This window comes from Meriones unguiculatus, chromosome 16 (genome assembly GCF_030254825.1).
Source record: "Meriones unguiculatus strain TT.TT164.6M chromosome 16, Bangor_MerUng_6.1, whole genome shotgun sequence".
Taxonomy (NCBI): Eukaryota; Metazoa; Chordata; class Mammalia; order Rodentia; family Muridae; genus Meriones; species Meriones unguiculatus.
In genome coordinates, this window is record NC_083363.1 from 58,215,956 (window position 1) to 58,237,120 (window position 21,165).

General features: G+C 54.2%; 1 protein-coding gene across 4 annotated transcripts; it reads left to right on the forward strand.

The window, feature by feature from the left end:
• The first annotated feature begins 1,347 nt into the window (after window positions 1-1,347).
• Arid5a (AT-rich interaction domain 5A) lies at window positions 1,348-15,965 on the forward strand. 4 transcript variants are annotated; one of them, XM_021631603.2, is made up of 7 exons: window positions 1,348-1,463; window positions 8,849-8,970; window positions 9,798-9,918; window positions 10,186-10,238; window positions 10,627-10,724; window positions 10,975-11,140; window positions 11,473-15,965. In XM_021631603.2, exons 1-7 carry the CDS (start codon window positions 1,460-1,462, stop codon window positions 12,688-12,690), a joined length of 1,782 nt encoding a protein of 593 aa, XP_021487278.1. In that variant the 5' UTR covers window positions 1,348-1,459; the 3' UTR covers window positions 12,691-15,965. The 4 variants fall into 4 exon arrangements, with proteins under 4 accessions (XP_021487278.1, XP_021487279.1, XP_060225840.1 ...); XM_021631604.2 differs by having other exon boundaries at window positions 8,852-8,970; XM_060369857.1 differs by lacking the exons at window positions 1,348-1,463; window positions 9,798-9,918 and having other exon boundaries at window positions 10,627-10,770.
• Window positions 15,966-21,165: the final 5,200 nt, after the last annotated feature.

The following is a 21,165-nucleotide window of genomic DNA, read 5'->3' on the forward strand; positions in this document are numbered from 1 at the left end:
CTCCTATCCAGTCCTACGATTAGCTTTGTAAGGTAGTGAGTGCCTGACTGACGAAGCATCCTATCCGGGAGGTGGTGGGTGCTCTGTCTGTGACACCGGAGGCAGCATGCGGATCTCTCGCTGGTCTGGCACTGCGGCCAGCCCAGTCAATCCTTACCAAACGGGTAACGTGGAAGGAGAAGCCTGTGACGTTTACGGGCGGTATCCATCAGTAGATAACATCTCTGTCAGAGTCTCAGATCTCCTGGGGTGGAGTGTGGCTTGTAATCTTGGATGTGGGAGGCACTGTTGCAATCCTTACTCTGGTGATTATTCTGAGCAGTTAATAAATATTGACAACAATGTGTCTGTTACCAGATCTACAAGCGCAGGCTGTTACAATTATCCCACCAGAGTTACCTGCTCGGGGCTGAGCATGCGGATCTGCGGTTGCAGAGTCCGTGGATAAGGCCCAGAGGGCCGTAGTCACCAAATGCAGTTCGGTCAGTTTGTTCATTGTAAACAGGAGCACTAAACGGGAGCATGAAATATCAGGGGAAGGGGTGTGTGCCCACGGAGTCCTCCTTCTCTGTGCCTACGTTGAGCCCTAGCCCCACCATTTACCAGTTATGTGAGGTAGTGAATGCCCTAGCCCTGTTTCATTCTGAAAAAGGAGGGCAGTGATGATGTGAAATGCACAGAGCTAAGTACTGATCAACAGATTTTGATGCTAGGGATGCCAGCTACATACCAGGAACAGAGTTCAAGTCCAAGCTTTGCAGGTGCGGAAGCTTTCTGCTTTTAAACCTTGTTTGGGCTTCATCTTCCACAACCCACACAAGCCCAGATGACTGCCTTGCCTCCTCTTGTCCTCACTCACCTTATCCTCATCTCCCTCACTTCCTCTTTGCACGGTTCAGCTTGTGGCTGTCAGTCTACTTGACATACGTGGACATGGGCACTACGAGCAGGCCTGGGGCATTAGGCCTGGGCCACGGACTTCTTAGATTGGCCCCGGGTAAGCTGACAGTACTCACCTCTGTATGTGAAGCTGGATAGGATGGAACCGGCCAAGACCAACCACTTGAAGTCAAAGCCAGAGCACTTTGTTTAACCCCACCCAGTCTCTGGCACGCTGCAGAGAGCGGGCAGCTGTCTAAGACTCTAATTTGGCCTCTAGGGAAATCAACAGACACAGGGGCGGCAGTGATTCTTAAGTGTCCTGCAGCAGTGCCACACTGTTAAGGGGCGCAAACTACCATTCCCAGACTTCCTCGGGAGCAAGGGGCGGGGCCATCCCCGCCCTCGAAAATAGGATCATCCAATGGGAGCCCAGAGCGCAGCAGGGCGTGTCCAGGGGCGGGTCAACGGGGAGGCGGCAGTCGAGCGGCGCCGCGACTCACTCGCGCCGAGAGCGCTGGGTCGGGGCGGCTGCGCGCGTGGCGGGTCTCCGGTCGGTGACGCGGGATCTCGCCGGGCCATGGGTAAGCGGCTCGCGGGCGGCGCCGAGGTCGGGGGGCTGGGGTCCCGGGGCGATCGCGGCCCGCGGGGCAAGCCGGCTGTCGGCGTGCTCTCCTCTCGTGGAAAGTCGGGGCGGCCAGGGGCTTCCCAGGCGTTTATCTCGAAACTCTCCTCTCCGGCTCTGGACTGAAATTCACTGAGCCGCCCACACTTCCTGCTGCGGTTTCAATCTCGAGCTGCTCTGGGCCCATTTGTTGTGACAGCTGTCAGCAGCAGCTTCTCGGCCGCGGGCCCCTCCCTGCCCCGTGCCAGCCCAGCGCTTCTCAGAACCCGAGGCGCCTGGCCGCGCGCGGCGCTTCCCACTGCGGCCGCGATTCCTGAAAGTGACTGCGCGGGTTTTGAAGAACTTGCTCAATGCGCTTTGAAGAATCAACGGTTCCTCTTTCTGCTGAGGGACATGCTGATGGTTTGATGGCTTCGGGTCCGCAGCTCCTTCTCTCCTCTCCTCTCTCTCTCTCTCTCTCTCTCTCTCTCTGTCGCTCTCTCTCTCTGATTAGTGAAAAGAGGGCAGAAGCACAGGCTGCTTTCCTTCAGCGTGACCCTCCACAGTGCCCAGCCGTTGCCCCCTCGCTGGGGTCACACCCCACAGCCCGGGCCGGGAAGAGCTCGAATTCACCCTGAGTCGTGTTCCTCTGACCTGCGGCGCCTTGTTTGCAGAGCCTCGCATTTCAGAGTAGGGGTCGCAGCAGCCAACGGAGGGTAGCAGGTGCCCTTTCACCCACCCCGCGGGCACTGCTGGGAATCAGTGCACATCTGAGGGTCTCAGCGCCAAAAGAGGATGCCAGAGCAGGGGAGGGTGGGAGGTGTTAGCTGGAGGGTCTGGTCTCCACAGCAGTTAGAGTCCAAACTGACTGCTTGCCATAGAACTTGAAATGACAGAGGCCAGATGGACCTTAGAATTCTATATTCCCCCTCCCCCATCTTTTATTACAGTCAGAGAAACTGAGTCATAGTGACGGGCTCAGGTCAGACAGTGAGTGAGGGCCAGGCTTCTAAGACTCCTTGTCTTTCTCTCCTTTCCTGGTGGCCTTCTGTTGTCCTAGATGGAAAGCTGCCCACAATGGTCCAGGTTCCCTCTTGGAGCAGGGTAGCAGGCACTGTGCTACGGTGAGGAGAGTGGGAGGAGAATGGAAAAGCGGTGATGGAGGGAAGTACCCGGTGTAGGGTTCTACCTACTGTTGAGTCACCCTCCGAGGCTTGTTTCTGCATAGGTAGGGTGGGAAAACCGGAAACGATCCTTATATAGGGCTCTGTCTTCACCAAACATATGGACAGAGGGGTGAGGCCATGGGAACTCAGTCCTTCCTGGAGAAGGTTCTCTTAGGAGATCCCAGGGCTGGGGAGCAGCGGGAGTCTGGAATCTCAAGATGGCCCGTTGTCCCTATACCCCCCTCTGCCTTCATGTACCTCTTCAGGCTCTCATCTGGTCTCTAGCCACTCACAGCTCACCTCTCCCTGCCTTGGCAGAGGTGCAAGGGTAGGAAGGCTGTGGCTGGTTCTGTGCCCCGGACTCCTGTCCAGCTGTCTTCAAGACTGGCTCTTGGCAGGACCACCCCTCCCCAAACTGCCTACTGGAGCAAGCCCAAGGAGGAGAATGCCAGGCAGCAGGCTTCTGGGCCACAGAGTGGACTGACTGCTTCAAAGGCTGTCTTTGTTTCCTCTCCAGCTTGAGCTAAGAGAAACTTAAGCCAACAACCTCAGGCAAGGGGGTGGGGCCGTGTCTGCCGGTTGTTATTGAGGTTGCTGTTGCCATTATTGTTGTAATTGACGTAGTGTTCCCAGTCAGTGAGTTTTCATGAAAGGAAGTGTCACTTCCTTCCCATCATGAGGAGGGTGACTGGGGTAGGCAAATAAGAGAGAGGGAGGGAAAGTGGGGCCCAGGCCTGGCAGGCCAGCTCACAGGAGGTGAGCAGCCTTGAGGCTGCTTCTCCAAGCACCAGGGTTCTCAGAGCAAGCATCCTCATCCCACATACTTAGGTCAGCCTGTCAGGAGTACCCCAGGGAGAATCAGACGCCATGGGGACAGGCAGGTGTCAGCGAGAGTGTGTGCACACACTTTCTACTGCCTTTTGTGAGGGAGATCTCACTTCTTGCTTTGTTCTGCTTAGAAAGCTGGTCACCGAGCCTGGCACACCCATCTTCTAGATGATGGGAGTGAGCTAGAGACAGCGATGGAGGTGATAACAGACGCACCCTGCTTGGCATGGTGGTGCATGTCTATAGTCCCAACACTCGGGAGTTATAAGTTCAAGGCCAGTCTGGGCTACATAGAGAAACCTTGTCCCAAGCAGACAAATAAACAAGCAGAGATACACCCAAATGGCTCTAGAGCCCCCTCTGCCTCCTGCGTCCTGCACACTTTCATCTGATCTCAGCTCACTGGCTGCGTGGGCAGGGGTCAGGCTCACAGGGCCTCTTGATAGCTCTGCACTCATCCCACTGCTTCAGAGACGCCTCTGGTTCTGCTCACTATCGCTACGTTCCTCTTCCTTCTTTTACACGGAGCCTTTGTCCACCTAGACAGCGGGTTACCATTGCTTCAGCGAACCTCAGTAGTATCCAGTGGTTTTCCTCCCTTAAAGGTTATAAGGTTTGCACAGGTATCCCTGTGTTGCAAGATGGCGGGGCCTGGGAGAGGTGGAGGCCAGGCACGTTGATTCACACTATAGAGCTTCTGCAAACCCTTCCTATTCTGGGCCTGGCTGGCTCAGTGGTTCACACTGACCTATTCTTACTATAAAATGATGGCGCTGCACAGATCCACTCAGGTATGTGGGTTAGTGTATACCCTCTGAGCTCAGGTGAGAAAGCCGAGGTTGGTCTCCCTGTCCTATTTACAAAGCTCTAGATCTGGAGGTTCTGGCTCTTGGCGCAGTCAAACCTCTGTAGTTTGGAATCTCAGCTTTGCCACTGGGAAGCTGTGTGACCATGGGGCCAGTTGTTTGACCTCTCGGAGCCTCGGGCATGACATGTGTTAAAAGGAAGAAGACTCAGGAAGGCTTGTGTAAGATGCCCAGCCCCAGACAGCCCAGAAGAGATTAGCTTTAGTGAGGCATAGCTAAAGCAGAAAGGAAAAGAGGGAGTGGCTTGAAAACACCAGCTTTGGCAGGCTTGCTCGGATTGGAAAGAGGGACTGAATCCTGGCCCTCAGTGCCTCACAGCCCTGGAGTCCATCAAAGTCAGTCATAACCCAGGACGGGCTGCGCCAGCCCTTCTGCTGTACCCCTCCATACCTGGCCTAGGAAAGGACTCCTCTGTCAAACTCTCATCTCCGTCTCCCTGGGTTCTTGTATGGACAGTGGAGCCCAAGGAACTATGGAGTAAAGCCCTGCCATTACATGAAGGAACAGAGCAGAAATAAAGCTGATTCTCAGTTTAAGTGCTTTTCAACCAAAATCCCACTGGTGTTTTTTGTTTGTTTGTTGTTTGTTTTAGAGCAGTGGGTCACAACCTTCCTAATGCTGCAACCCTTCAAGACAGTTCCTCATGTTCTGTGGTGACCCCAACCTTAACATTATTTCGTTGCTACTTCATAACTGTAATTTTGCTGCTGTTATGAATCCTAGTGTAAATATCTGCCGTGCCGCCTCTGTGAAAGGGGTCTCAACCTACAGGTTCATTACGGCTGCTTTAGAGTCCCGAGCCTACACCATCTTGAGTTTCGGATGGAATGCATTGCAAAGAGGAATGTTGGAGGGGGGCCTGACCTCTGTCTGTGTAGTGAACTCTTTCATCAAGCTACAAAAACTAAAACTGCACATGGATGTATCACTCCACATGAGTGGAGCAGAATAGACGGTCTAGGAACGGCCCCAGGCATCCTTCGTCAAGTGTGAGGTTTCAGGGAAAGCAGTATTCATTGGCTGCAGAGGGTGTGACTCTGCCAGTGCTGGCAACCACTGGGCCGGCGAAGGAAAACGTGGGTAGACCCCTACCTCACACCTCACCCGTCACACCAGAAGGGAGTTTAGATGTGCTCCAAGGAAGCATCGATCCCTGTTACCGGTGTTGTTTCATGGATAGAAAATGTCCTGTGTGGATGGCGTTGTGCAAGGCAGAGGCTGTCTTCTTGAAAATATCAGCCTCCTTCGCTATCACAAGTAGGACATCAAAGCACTGGCCAGGAAGGGATCCTGCACACAAGCCGCAGGGTAGATGAGGATTTGGTTCGTGGCAGCAGCAGCCAAATAGGAAAAGGCCACTTTCTCCTACCTCACAGGCAGGGTGATTCTGAGATGTGGGGGCCAATCCCACCCCTTGTAGAACCTAAGATGGAACTTAGCCTGCTACTCCATGCTTGGGCCATGTATCAGGAGTTACAGGAGTCAGGCAGGCTGGGGACACTGTCTCAGTCTGTGGTTGTGGGTTTCATGGCAGAACCTTTCCGACAAATGATTTACCTGGAACCCCTATCTATAACTGCTCGGGGAAAGGAGGGGTTAGGAATGCCAGGGACAGGACAAAGGGTAACCTGCCCTATCATCTAGTACAGGAGTCAGGGCCCAGAAGGTCCTGCCAGGGACAGAGAGTGACGGCCCTGGCCAGAAGAGAACGGACACCAAGTTCATTTGGGGACTCAGGACATAGTGATAAAGAGAGTGTTTCCCTTTGTGGCTCAGGGCGGGAGCTCTGATCCCTTTTCCATTTGGGGTCAAACAGCTTGGATTGGCGGTTTCTTTTCCAGGTAACATGAGTGGCCTACCCTAGGAGATTTTTCCTTGAGCAAGCTTACACATCCCAGAACTGAGCTGCACATAGGGCTGGAGATCAGCAGACTGGCGGTTGTCCACCTGCAGCCCACGGGGCTCCCTGGGAGCTTTGGGTTCTGATGGAGCCTTGCTCAGGCCGTAAGCCTCAGCCTGAAAGTGCTCCAGGTGCTGTCATGGTCCAACTGTGTTAGTTTTTAAGATCCAGGGCGTGACATGACAACTCTTTAGCACCAGGAAGCCCAGGTCTCACTAAGCCGTAGATGGAGAGTCCCTGGTGCCCAGGAGCTGAGGCGCAAGCTGGAAGGGAAACAGGAGTGTGCAGAGGCCCCCAGCCAGACCAAGAGGTGCATCTGGTTGTCAGATTTGAGAGTCACCCAGAGGTGGCAAAGGACCCTCACCCCCACCCTAGAGGGCACAGGTCACAGAAGCAAAGACTGAGGCACAGAGTTTCAGAGAATGTGGTAGAAAATGGAGGGCAGTTGTGAGGCCCTGGGGCCTCTGGAAACTGGCCATGAACTTGAATATCAGTAGCCATCTAAGAGGGTATCCAAGTTGCTCTGGATGGACACAGGAGTGAGGATGAGCAGCTCTGAGTGTATTTGGACACTTCACGAGGTCTTTGCCAGTGGTGACTGTAACCACAGTCATTGAACCAGTGGTCAGCCCTGCTGAATCTTGAATTCTGGTGCCCTAGGGAGATACTGAGCCTCTTGACCTCCCTGGCCTCAGCTTGCTTTCCCCTCTTTAAAAGGGGATCCCTCCTGGGACTAAGTGAGAGAATATACCCGAAAAGCCAGGGACCCAGAGTCGGGGACCCACACAGTGTGAGCTGACAGGCATGGATGGCTGCTCTTGTGTGCATAACTGTCAAGGGGAGGGCCTTTCAGGAGCTGAGCATCCTGACGCCGGCTCCTCTGGGTCATGCGGCTGTGGGACCAGTGTCCTCAAGGGGGGTCTTTTTATTCCTCCTCCTCTCCCTTCTCCTCCTCCTCATCTTCTTCTTCTTCCTCCTCTTCCTCTTCTGTTTTTCGAGACAAGGATTCTCTGTGTAGCCCCAACTGTCCTATGTAGACCAGGCTGGCCTCAAACTGGGAGATTCTGCCTCTGCCTTCCAAGTGCTGGATTAAAGGCGTGTGCCACCACCACCAGGCACGAGGAGGTTCTCTTTTCCCTGGGCTGATAGGAAAATGGGATGCTTTTTGCCCATGCTGATGGGGAAATCTTACAGCTTCCAGTGACAAGGGTTCTCTGAACTGGAGTTGATAACAGATTAGCAAAAAGAAAAGGGAAAAGGTGCAATGGCTCACACCTGTAATTCTAGCCCTTTGCAGCTCAGGGTCAGCCTGGGCTACCCTATGAGACTGTTTCAGAAACCAAGGGCTATAGCTTAGTAGAAAGTGCTTAGAGGGTTGGAAGAGAAGAATAAAGCATAATGAAATGTATGAAATGCCAGAGTAAAATCTATTTCTTTGTATGCTAACTAAGAAAAAAAAAAAGGATTTAAAAACATGTTTGCCTAGAATGTCTAGGTGTCATCCCCCAAACCACAAAGAACAGATTACTAAAAGCTGTGAGTTTCTAGGCCAGGTGGCCTGGCACCTGCCTACAGTTGCAGCAAAGCAAAGGTGGAGGCAGAAGGAACAGGGCTTCAAGGTCAGACTTGGCTACCCAGTGAATTGCAGTCTGTGCTACATAAAACCCCTCCTCATATAATGGAAACAAAACAAGTTCCCGTTTAGTTGGACATAGTAGCACGCGCTTGTAACCCCATCCTTCAGGTGGCAGAGGCAGGAGGATTGCTGCCTGTTTTAGGCCAGCCTGGACTGCACAGTGAGACACTCTCTTGATGAACTAATTAATTAAAAGGATTTGGTCCCAACCTGATGCCAGCCTGCCTCATCACCTGAGGCACCTGAGGCAACGTGGGTTGCTCTTTCTTGAAGCAGACAATCTGTGACCCTTTCCATGCCCCACACAGGCCAGAGCTGTCACTAAATAACGTGACACCCGTGGCCATCATCACAAGCCATGAGCCTCCATCCTTCTTCCTCACCTGGCATCTGTCTTGAACAGGGGACTCAGAAGGTGTGGGCAGTCACAGTTCAGTCATGATGGACAGGAAAGGGAAGGACAGGAGTGCTGGAGTTAGCTGGAGCTGGGAAAGGCCAGCCGGAAGGAGGGATTATAGCTGACCTGAATGGTGCTCAGAGCCTTGCTAGTGAGGGCAGCCTGGAGCTAAGGGGCCGATGGTGGTGGGGGCCTCCTAGACGGAGCCCTGGCAGCATTCGGCAGAGCTACTTCAATGCTCTCTGCCTGAACACGGGCAGGCTTTGGAGGGTGTGTCTGCACAACACACCCTTGCTTGATCCTGGACAATAATGAGGAGGCTGAGGGTTTCCTGCAGAGACGTGGGCCAGAGTGAGCCTGTGTGTGTGTGTGTGTGTGTGTGTGTGTGTGTGTGTGTGTGTGTGTGTGTTGAGAACATGGCAGCCAGGACTGGCCGGCAGAGGACACTTTGTGGAAGTAAAGTGGGCACTCACCCTTTCCCTGGCTGAGGCGAGGTGACCCTCCCTCAGCCACCATTCCATTCGCCTACCTGCATCTCACCTGCCCTCTCCCCTTCCGTTCCTCTCTCCCAGCAGCACCTCCTGCCAAAGGAAAGAAAGAACCGTCAGAAGAAGGTGTCCCCCTGGAGCTCCCTGTGTCCCCCAAGCCCGATGGTGAGCAGGGTAGGAGCCAGAGCCCCAGCCAGCCAGAGGAGGTGAGTTGGACAAACCCTCGGCCCTCTTCCCTGCTGGCTCAGCCTCCAGGGACCCTGAGGAGCTCTGAGTGCTGAGGGGGAAGCAGGCATCTGCCTCCTGCTGCAGAGCTGCCCAGGGCCCGCACTGGAGGGTGCAGGATCTGGGTACTAGGCAAGGCAGGCTGTCACCCAGATTTGGAGCAGATCTCTCTGCAAACCTAACCACCTGGACTCTGGTCACGAAGCGGACAAACAGGAGTCCGAGGTATTAAAAGATATTCCCACCTGTCCATCAAGCTGAAAATGAGAAGCTGCAGGCTACAGGCCTCTGGGTACCAAGAAGCACTGAGCGCCTTTGTGTGTTTAGCTCTTTTGGCTTTTGTTTTGTTCTTGTTTTTCGAGACATGGTTTCTCTGTATAGCCCTGGCTGACCGAAAACTCACTCTATAGACATCAGACTCAGAAATCTGCCTGCCTCTGCCTCCCGAGTGCTAGGATGAAAGGTTCGCCACCACTACCCAGTGCGCATTTAGCTTTTACCGAACTGTTTAGGGACACTGAGCTTGCCTCCTAGGAACTGAAATGGATAAAACAGATCAAAGCAAGATAGAAAAGTGGCCCTTCCCTGGAGGACTGAGGGCCGCCCCTGTGGCCACTTCTAGGCTGTCAGGAGTTGGAACTCTGGATTCCAGCCCTTGACCTATGCCTGTGTGACCTAGAACAGGAGGCTAGGTGTTCCTGGTAGCACGTGGCTGGGACCTAGGCACTTATTCCTTTGTACGGCAGTGGTCAGCATTGTCCAGCTGCCCATCAGTGGGGCCCATTCGTGCCTCCTGCTCTCTCCCCAGGACTCCCCTGAGGCAGGCGGGGAGCGGGAGGAGGAACAGGCCTTCCTGGTCAGCCTCTACAAGTTCATGAAGGAGCGACACACGCCTATCGAGAGGGTGCCCCATCTTGGCTTCAAGCAGAGTGCGTCCCTCGAGGGGGTGGGGAGGGGTGCAGGGGTGGTAGGTATGGGGGGGGTCAGGGGATCTCCCCAGGCAGGACAACAGGAAAGGCACCTCTGCTCCTGGTGACCCTGGATACCGCCAGCCCACAGGGATTGCCCAAGGAAGCTGCCTCCCCGAAAACAAGGGGTGGAGTGGGGTTCCATCCCTGCGGCCATCAGGCCAGCTTGCCCGGTCTGGTAGCATGGGGTTGCAGAACCTGATGGTCTGTCTTGCCTCTTGCCTTCAGTTAACCTGTGGAAGATCTACAAGGCAGTGGAGAAGCTGGGGGCCTATGAGCTGGTAAGGAAGGATTCTCTAGTCCCTTGCTGAGCTCAAGCTTCAGCCATACCCTAGCAGGAGCTGGGGACCAGGATGGTCAACAGGGCTGTTCTTGCCAGCAGATGCCAGGAAAATCAGAATACTCAGATCCAGCCTGCATGCTGTGGGAGGAGGGATCGGTCGCTTTGCACCCCTACCTCTGCCCTGCCCTCTGCTGCTCCAAAGCCTGCTGTGCCTAGCAGTCAGGCAGTTCCTGGGACAGAGGAGCTGGTGGGTACCAGCAGCATTCTCCAGCATCGTGCCCAGGGCCGGAGAAGGAACCCCCAGAGTCAGCTCTCATCCCCTCCCTGAAGGGGGAACCTGGAGCTGAGAGGTTCCCCACTAGCCCATCTTGTCTGGGGTCTCACAGGTGACAGGCCGCCGCCTCTGGAAGAACGTGTATGACGAGCTTGGGGGCAGCCCAGGCAGCACCAGCGCCGCCACGTGCACGCGCCGCCACTACGAGAGGTAGGGGGCAGCGAGCCTAGGCCCTCCCCTTCCGGAGTCCTGGCAGGTGCGCGGGGGTGGAGGGCGAAGACAGCCTATAGACAGATGTGCTACTGCTGTCCAGAGAAGGGGGCGGAGTCTGTGTGCCTGAGGGAGGGCTGTGCGCACTGGCAGGAAGAAGCACGGGGGGTTAGAGGACCCCCCAGGGGCCTGCTGTTAGGAGCCGCTGTGTGGCTCCTGCTGGACACACTCGCTCCTCCGCCCCCTCCAGGCTGGTCCTCCCATATGTGCGGCACCTGAAGGGGGAGGATGACAAACCGCTGCCCCCCGCCAAGCCCAGGAAGCAGTACAAGATGGCCAAGGAGCTGAGGGGGGACGATGGGACCACTGAGAAGCCGAAGAAGGCCAGGGACTCAGAGGAGAGGCAAGTGGACCAGGTAGGCGCTGAGTAGTGAGGCTACTTTGATAGCTTCCGTGCTGCTCTGGCCATGGCTGCTGACTCCTGCTTGGAATATCAGGAACCTGCGGCCAGGGCAGGAGCTGGTGAAACTGGGTTCTCAGAAGAGTGGCTGACACCTGTGCGCAGGACCCTGGGATTGCCGGGTGCTAGGCTCCATCTGCTCAGGACAGGCCACACTAGGAAACTTTGGACCTTGCAAGGGCTGAGTGGTGCTGCTGGGTGCTCTCCGAGGACCCGCTGCCTCCAGGCCTTCAGGGTAGACGCATGGTCTTGTACCCGACCCTAACACAAGGCTTTTTCTTATTCCAGACCATGCCAGGAAAGACCAAATCAGACGCCACTGGCCAGACACAGCTTCCCAGCCAGGGACCCTCAAGGGATAGCACAGAACAGCTGGGCCCGGCATCTGGGCCCTCTCTTCCATTCCCAGGTCCTAGTGGCTGCCCTGAGGCCTACAAGCGGCTCTTGTCCAACTTTTACTGCAAAGGGGCGCATGGCATCATGTCACCACTGGCCAAAAAGAAGCTCCTGGCTCAGGTCAGCAAGGCAGAGGCCTTGCAGTGCCAAGAAGAGGGCTGTCGCCACGGAGCAAGAAGCCCCGACAAGGACCTTCAAGAAAGCCCCCAGAACCTAAGAGGGCCCCCTGCTGAGAATTCTGAACACCAGCTAACCCCCCAGGAAGGATTGCAGGCCCCCGGTGGCGGTGCCAGGGTGGAGGCACAGGTTGGCCCCTGCCCTGCAGCCCCTACTTTCTCAGGCTGTTTTCATGCATACCCCACCGAGGTGCTGAAGCCTGTCAGCCAGCACCCCAGAGACTTCTTCTCCAACCTTAAAGACAGGGTGCCGCTGGGACCGCCTGGTAAAGAGGAAGGACCGCCAACCAAAGAGCCCCAGCTGGTGTGGGGCGGGGATGTCAACCGCCCCTCTGCATTCCATAAAGGCAGCCTCAGGAAGAGAAGTTTCTACCCCAAGCCCAAGGCCTGCTGGGTATCCCCCATGGCCAAGGTTCCCGCTGAGAGCCCTGGAGCCCCACCCCCCATTCCCAGTAACCCAGGCCTTGGTAATAAGCGCAGCTTGGAAGAAGAGGCATTTGCTCTTGGTGGCAAGAAACTAAGGGCAGTGTCTCCATATCTGAAGGAGGTGGACGCCAAGGGGTGCGGGGTCAAGCCTGCAGCACCTGGCTTGGCTGTCTCCTGCCTACTGGGCCCAGCCCTGGGGCCCACTCCTCCAGAGGCCTACAGGGGTACCATGCTGAGGTGTCCCCTGAACTTCACCAGCAGCCCAGACCCTCTGAAGGGCCAGGCTACACTCCCATTCAGCCCCCTGGTCATCCCAGCATTCCCAGCCCATCTCCTGGCTACAACGGGCCCCTCCTCACCCATGGCTACCAGCCTGATGCACTTCCCTTCCACATCCTATGACACTGTCCTCCACAACAGACTGGGTCCAGCTCCATCCGCCTGGCACGTGCCGCCCGTCACCACCTATGCGGCACCCCATTTCTTCCACCTCAACACCAAGCTGTAGCTTCGAGCCTGTTCTGCTGTGCAGTGGAGGATATGATGGGGCTCAAATGGGCACTGCTGCCAGGGAACTCAGGCCAGAGCAGACTGCCTAGAAGTCCCAGGCCAGTTAGCCTCCCTGGCACAGACCGGGGGAGGCAGGGGCCTTGTCTGAGTGAAGCAGCCTGAGCCCAAAGCCCAGGGACCAAGCTGTGGTAAGATCATGAAAGTACCCGAGTTGGGAGGCCAAGAAGACCAAGAGGCTGAGGAGCTAGATGGCAGCTCAAGGCATCCAGGGCAGCTGTGAAAGGTCCAATAAAAAGACACTGGTGTGATTGCCCTCGGCCCTGACGTGTGCAGCATTGGACTTTGGCAAGGAGAGGTGCGAGCTCGTGCATGTGGTCACCAGTGTAGAAGCAAAGATGAAATGGCGCAGTTCTGGTCTGGATGCTGCCACCCCACTGGAGGGGCCCCGCTCAGGGCCAAACGCAGCCTCTTCTGCATGGATAAGCAGCCATGCTTTCTTTCGTTCCAGCCCCAGGGCACCTGCCTGAGGCTGTCGTGGTGCAAAGCCTAGAGCACACTGGTGACTTGTGAGACACAAGGGAAGGGCTGTGCAATTCCAACCCTCTGAGCCAAGCCACAGGCCCAGCCTCAGGGCACACACACGACTTGCACCTTTCAGCCCGAGAAGGATTTTGCTTGCTCTGAGAGGTTTTTGCTATGTTGCTCAGGTTCGTTTCAGAGTCCTGGCCTCAAATCCTTCTGTGGCTTCTCAGTAGCTAGAACTACAGGTGTGGACCTCTGTACCTGTGGAGAGGTGGCCCTGGGGGCTCTCACACAAAGCCAAAGCCAATCTGTCCTGGTAGTGGGCAGGCTAGTGAGCCCTGCTGCTTCATGCTGCCAGGGACCTGCCACACCCATTTTCCTGCTCAACACATTGGATTTGGGTAACCAGGGAAGGCGGTTGCCTGCGGAGGGGAGTTGAAGTACAGGTGCCCCCCAGGACCAGGTAGCCAGAGGGTGGGCAGTCCCATTGACGCACTCAAGCATCTTTCAACTCTGTACCTTCCTTCTGGAGACACCACGACGCCAGCCTGAGTAAGGAACAGCCCTGAGCTGGCTGCCCCACTGCACCCACGTGCTATCCCATCCAGCCCAGCGAGGAGGGACTCTAGGCTAGCAAAAGCCTTGGGTGCTGTGCTGCAGGCTGTGAGGCCAGATCCCAGGATAGATGGAGGCTGGCTTTGTGTGTGGAGGGATCCCCTTCATCTCCAAAGTCACGCTCCTCTCAGCCTGCTCAAGGGTGGTGTGTGGCAGACAGCCTGACTCAGGCATAGTCCGTCCCAGGCTGCAGGAGTCGGGCCCTCTGGAGGCACACATCCTGTCGGGTAGCAGGGTGGATGGATTTCTGGGCTGGATCTGCTACTTCTGCTTAAGCAAAGACACAAGAAATGAATGGAAGCCAGGCTTCCTGGAAAACCTTGGAATGGGCGCCCACGTACTAGCCTCACGCTGCTCTCCTGCCTACTGTGGATGAGAACGAGCTCAGAGTAGACTGCAGACACTGATGGCGGCTGATTGTGGGGGAGGCATGCTGCACACATCTTCCCATGTTCATTCCTGTCCCTGCCCTAGAGGACCCAGCAGAGCTCTCGGAGTCTGTGTGCAGGGTCTGCTTCCAAATCATATGTGATATTTGAGTTGCTAATGGTGGGGCGGGGGGCAGAGGCCACCCTGGAATTTGTGCTAACCCCACCCCTGCCCATGGTCCCAACTTATCTCCCTGGTAACAGCTTAAGTGTGATGAGTTAGCTCTGGGGGGGTTACGGCACGTTGCCCTGTGACTGTCTTCAGTGCCATTGGAGTGTATCAAATGTGTATCTCCCACACGGGGCAGGTGAACCACCACGGTTGTTTGTTTTTACAAGACAGGGTTTCTCTGTGTAGCCCTGGCCGTCCTGGACCTCAGTCTGTAGAGCAGGCTGGTCTTGAGCTCACAGAGATCCCCCTGCCTCTGCCTCCCGAGTTCCGGGATTAGAAGCGTCACCACCTGGCCCCCACCATGGTTGTAAACAGAATGGCCGGCAGTGTTCTTTTGAAGGCCTTGAGAACGGCTAGAGGAGGCGATGGAGAAGCACAGCAGAAAGTCCCCAGGGCACTGGCAAGAGAGTGGGGTCCAAGAACCAGGGGCAGGTTGGGTTAGAACAGAGGAAGCCAGAGGTGACTCAGGCTGCATTTGGAGCCTTCTAGTCCAGGGGGCAGTTGGGCTTTTATGTGAAATAAAAGGTGGAAGGGTGTCCTGGCTCCCAGGCTTTGCTTTACGGTGCTGGGGATAGATACAGGGCACTGTGCATGGTCAGCAAGCACTGACCACTGACTGCACCCCAGCCCTGGCCTCTGGCAGATGGCGGGTTGGGTGCTCTGGAGTGGATCAGGGAGCGTATCGTTGGAGATGGAAGAGACCGCCTCTGGACCCAGGTCTGAGGGTGCCATGGATATCCTCTGACCAGTGTTGCTGTTTATCCCGTGAGCAAAGTGTGGGGCTGGGCTTGGAGAGGGGCACTAACGAGTGATATCACACTAGAGCGAGCTGTCCGAGGGCACAGCTAAGGCATCCGAAAAGCTCAGGTTTCCACTTGAGCTTAGTGGAGTATCCCCACACCTAGGAGGCCAGCTGGACACGGTCTTAAAGCAAGGGACAGCTAAACCCCACTCCAGGAGGCACTGAGGTGGCTGTAGAAGAGGACCAGTGAGTGAAGTGGGGGTGGGGCCTGGGAACAGGGGGTAAGACCTCCAGACCTGAGGTCCTGGTGAGCAGTGGGCACTTGAGGTGGACTGGGACAATGAGAGGCTGGGCTGACATCAGCAGTTACTGGTTGCCGTTATGAAGGAGCAAGGAGCTGTGGAAGGAGCTCAGGCACGGGGAACTTTGAAACGAAATATAAGGGCAGCGGGTATCTGGGGGGGCACAGCAGCCAGGATGAGGTACACAGGAAGGAAGAAGGCGGGGCCTCAGCAAAAACAGTACAGGAGGCAGCACGCAAAGGTTAGTTCCCACACGAAGATGCTGGCCAGAGCCTCAGGCTGGCAGAACAGACATTAGAGAAGGCCAGAGAGAGGCACACACGTGACTTTAAAAGGGATTTAAATCAAGAGACTGCCTGACATGTTTAGGTGTGTTTGCTTGTTTTCCAGTGTGCTGGAGAGAACCCAGAGCCTTGGGTTTGTCAGGCAAGTGCCCTCCCACTGAGCTACATCAGTAGCCCTTAGGCATTAATAAATAAACAAACAAATATTAACATTTAAAACATGAGTTTCTCCTGAATAGTCAGCATTTCTGGCCACTTTCTAAATCAGGACGGAGGGAACCCATCTATCTATCGTAGTCCTTCAGCTCCTCCTGTCCAGCCCTTAGGGAGCCAGTCCTAGCCAGCCATCCTGGTTCCCACCACCGAGGTGGGAGCCTTGACACTGCTCAGACACTAGGTGGCAGCTGCTGTTCTTAGCTAATGAATAGCAGAATGTTGCTGCTCAACTCTTCAAAGGGCTTCCTGGCAGGAGTGCAGGGGACATGTCTGCTCACGTGTGTGTGTGTGTGTGTGTGTGTGTGTGTGTGTGTGGTGTGTGTGATGACGGTGGTGGTGGTGGCTACCTGGGCCTTCTCTGACCCTGACCATGATGCAGAATGGAATCTAGAGACTGATAAAAGGCAGATGACTTGCTGAACACACTCCACATTCTACAAGAGCCACTACTCCTAGAAGCTGCCGTCGGCCTGGCCCTAGCTGTGGGGCTCTCCAGGAAGGAAGAGCCCTGGCATTCAAGGAGAGCAAGAAAGATGCTTTCAGTGTCTTCAAAGAGGAACTACCTCTTACCTTTACGTTTCCTGAGGCTCTTTCCCACCACTGGGGTTCTTGGCTTCATGCTTGGGCCCTGGATTGGAGAGGAAAAACCAAGAAACTAGAAGCCAAACAGATTCCAACCTACACTTTCCCACAGCCTTTCCTGGCAAGCAATAGAAATGAAGGCCAATCCGGGCAAGAGCACGCTCCTGAGTGGCTCAGAGCGTGAAGGAGAGCTGAACACCAGGCCAGGGTGGAGGGGCCCAACGTGCGCCCTCATTACCATAACCGAATAACCTTCAGAATAACTTGAGGCAGAGATTTTGTTGTTGTTCACATTTTCAGAAGCTTTATTTACCCCATGGCCACTGGGCTGCAGAACCAGGTGGCATTGGAAGTTCTTTGTCTTAAGGTAGACAGGGGGGAGAGGAGAGGGAGGTGGGGGGGAAAGGGAGTGAGAGAGAGAGAGAGAGAGCACTCAAACCAAGCGTAACTGTAACCTCCGAAGGCATGCCCCAACGAGCTGGCCCTCCAGCTCTGTCCCAGCAACTAATTTTCAGTCCCTTGTGAAATTACACCACCAGATGGGGCCCCACTGCGTGTGAGGTAGTCACGGCTCTACCCGCCACCCTTCTCAGGAGGCTCGGCTCTGGGTGACTCGTTAGAGGAGGTGACCCTGAGTCTTGAGCTACTTGTGCTGAGGCTCAGAGAGAAAATGTGTGCCACGTGGACCAGAACACTGGGTGACACAGGTGCACCCCATGTTCTCTGGGACTTCGCTGTCTCCTCGTCCGTAGTGTGGAAGTGAGTCAGTTAACCTCAAGAGTCGGGGTATTTCAGAGAAAGCCCTCTGTAAACTGAAGTTCTGATGAATGTGAGTCACCACTTCCTTCCCTTGCCAGCTTGGCCATGCCTTGTCCTGTCCTTTACCTGACCGATTTTGAAAGCCCTGCATGCGTCCTGACCGCTACCCTTTAGCCTGCCTTCTGAGTCAGAGCCACTCTGGCTTTTGGATAGTGTCTGGGTCAAGAATGGCAAGTCAACTTTTGTGGTTGTCTGCAGCTCTGGATTGACCCATTGGGAAAGTGATGTAATTGATTAGTAATGTCTGCCAAGGCCCTAGGAAGGGGAGTGGAGGTTCACCTGCCACATATGTACCATCTCTGTCTGGGGCTTGATAATGGGCTGTCTGAGGCAAGTCCCTGACCTCACTGCCACATCTCAACTTGGCTCTGGCGGTTTCCCTCCCACAGAAACAAAGACTAGGGAAGCAGCAGCGCTTGCGCTGGGCACCCAAAAGGAAAAGCCTGGGTTGGCTATTGCTTGCCCGGGAGCCCATGTTTGATGCCTGGGTAGCAATCAGGGAACCTCTAGGGAAAAGCTGTTTAGAAGAGGTCTGGGGAGATGGCTCAGCAGGTTGACGAACTTGCTTCCAAGCCTCGTGAATTGAGTTTGATCCCAGGATTCACGTGGTAGAAGACCGGAAACAGAACTACTGGACGTTGTCTTCTGACCGCTGTACGTGCGCGGTAGCATGCACTCCCATCCCAACCAGCAAACAGACGTATTAGTAGGGAGGGAGAGAGAGAGGGAAGCAAAGGAGGAAGAGCAGGAGGGAGAATGGTCTTGCAGCAGCAGCGAGGAGGGAGAGAGGCGGGATGGAGTAGAAGCGGAGCTTCCTGTGTCATTTGTAGAACAACAGCACTTTTGAGATGGGGCTTGTGGCCTGGGGTGTAATCAGGAGGCGATAGATTAAGATCAGCTCACCCTGCTTAAATGGGGCCCACAACTCTGCGTGCTCCGCAAATTAAGACTCCACAGTCTGTTTGGAAACTTCTTCCTAAGGCTTCTGGGTCTCCAATCCCCATAACATCTGTGCTCTGCAATTCCTGCCTGTGCTAAGATCTGGAGTGTTGCGATGCATCCCCACCCCCCTATCCCCACCCCAAGCTTCTGGCAGTTCCACCCCTCTCTCAGCTCTGGGAACACATGCGGTTCCATCTATGTGAAAACCATTTTCTCCTCTTCTTGCATGCTCCATTCATCCTCACCCCGAAGCATCTTCCCCCAGGAGCCCTGGCTTCCATCTCACAGCACCTCATGTTCCTCCGCCATGCCGCTGCAGACCTACATCTGCATCCCTCCCGGACTACTGGTTTCCTAGGGGCAACCCATGCTTTGTGCTCACCTCCAACTCCCAATTACAACTGTCCCCACCCAAAACAACAGGGGCTCTGGATTCACGCAAAGTATTATAGTACAAGTAACCACTGGTGAGCATCAGAAACAGCAGTGAGAACCCTGCCACTCTGGGCAGTTCCCAGAGGACCCTGGCATGTGCAAGAGCCAGAGAGGCTCAGAAGAATGGTGACCCAGAAGAGCAACTCTTTCCACCACTGACTCAGCCAGCTTCCCACCCGGCTCTGGGGAGAGGTCAAGAACCCACCAGAGACTCTGCCTGCAAAAACAGGCCACGGCCCCATTCCTTCCCAGGTCTGCACACACACAGAGACAAAGCAGGCATTTCTTTTATTTCTGAAATCTTTCTTTCCACTTTAGGACAAGATCCATGGTTTTCCTACTTCTTAGAGCAGAAAAACGAGACTTGAGATTTGTAGGCCACCGATATCATTAACGTGTGTATGTGGACACGTGTGAGTATAGGCACACGAGTCACAGGACAGTGGGGATCAGAGTACAATCTCACACGTCAGTCTTTGCCTTTCATCTTGTGTGAGGCAGTGGTATCTTTTGCTGTTGTTCCCTGCCGCCTCTGGCTAGCTGGTGCAAGCAGAATTGTCCCGCTTCCACCTTCCATGTGCTGCAGGAACTCTGGGGCGACAGACAGGCTACCTTGGTCAACTTCGTAGGCCTTTAAGTCCTCTCTGACAGTGCATGCTGACCCTCCTTTATTTTTCAGCTTCATTGTTTGATCACTTTCAGGCTGGTCAGGACTAGGCTCTTTATTTCGGCAAGGGTATTTGAAATTGTTGTCACCCTGCACCAGATCAAGGTTAAGAGATGTAACGAGAGGAGCCAGGTGTACAGTGGGAAATAGTTGAGTCTGTATTATCAAGAAGCCTGGCAGTGGGGGCCGGAGGCAGAGGCAGGGGAAGCTCTGAGTTCCCGGTGGGAAAGCCAAGGCTACACAGAGAAACTATGTCTCAAAAACATCCACCAACCAATCAACTGACCAAACAAACATTGCTCTTCAATCTTATGGAGCAGATTTCCCCGTGAACTTAAAATCTTGTTCACAATTTTTGAGGAAATACTATTGAGAGATTTGAGAATGTTAAAATTAAAGCATTGGCCCCTGCTTCAAGAGTAACTATTTCCTCTACTTTGCTTCCACATCTTTGTGTAAGGCCAGCCTGGGCTACAATAGCAAGACCCTAACTCAATAAAAATGAAAATAAACTCAGACTGGGTCTGGGGCAATGATCTCACTTCAGGAACTTACTGAAGAATGATGGAGTTGTTTAGTAATTTTACCAAGAAAGAGCTCACAGGTCTTGAAGACCACGATGCTCCTATCTGAATGCTGTCTGTACCTGTGGGGTTGAAATTATGACTAGAACACTAGACAGCAAAACGAAAAAAAAAAAAAAAAAGTCAGTTGTGTCTTGTTAAACTACGTAGCCAAAGATGAGCTTGAACGTCCATCCTTCTGCCTCCAGCTCCAGAGTGCTGGGTTAACTGATGTACAGTGCCGTGCCTGGTTTCATTTGGTGCTAGAGATCACACCCAGAGCTTCCTGCATGCTAGGCAAACACTATCAGCTGAGATACGCGGCCAGCCTTTATTGCTTGTTTTCATCGTGTGTGTGTGTGTGTGTGTGTTCTGCAGCGAGTCCTATCGTAACCATCAGAAGTGACTCTTCTGAGCAAAGCAGTAATGAGATCAACTGTTCAGCGTGCACTGTGGGTGAAGCTCCAGAGAACCATCAGCAGCACTTCTGGTATAATTCTACCTACCACAGAGCTGGCATTGCTCTGCCTGTTAAACAAAAGCACGATGGCCTCCTGGCTAAGCCTGGCATGATTAAGGCTCGGTTGTAACTTTTCAGGGAAAGGGCTTTTGGGGATTGAATTTAAAGCTCTGTGCATGTGCCAGGCAAGCTCTCTACCATTGAGTTACACACCCAGCTCTTGTGTGAGTTTCCTAACAGTGTCTTGCTATGGCTGTGAACTTGTATGCTTCTGCCTTAGCCTCCTGAGTGCTGGGAGTATAGGTATGTGCTACTATCCCTATCTTTTATATCATATCTAATTTTAACTCCCTAAACAGATTCATCATGCATCTATTTTTGGTAATTTCAGAGAACTTTACTGTCTACATGCTGCTTATTCTTGAGATGACTGTCTCCTTAATATGCAGTTATTTTCAGTAGTTGTTAAACAAGGCAAGATGAAGACCAAAACATCTATTCTAATGAACACTTTATAGACATAAACAAGGGCTCCAGCTGGGGTCTGTGGTCAGCCTGGATGTGCACCCGGGAACTGGCTGCAGCAAGCACGCCACTACTCCAGGTAGAGCGGTGTCAGGGAAGGTGGGACAAAGAGGGTATCTGCTGATGCCAAAAGTCACAAGGCCATGTAACTCCTCATGGTGTTACAGGGGCTCTGTGAGGACAATTACCAAGACAACCT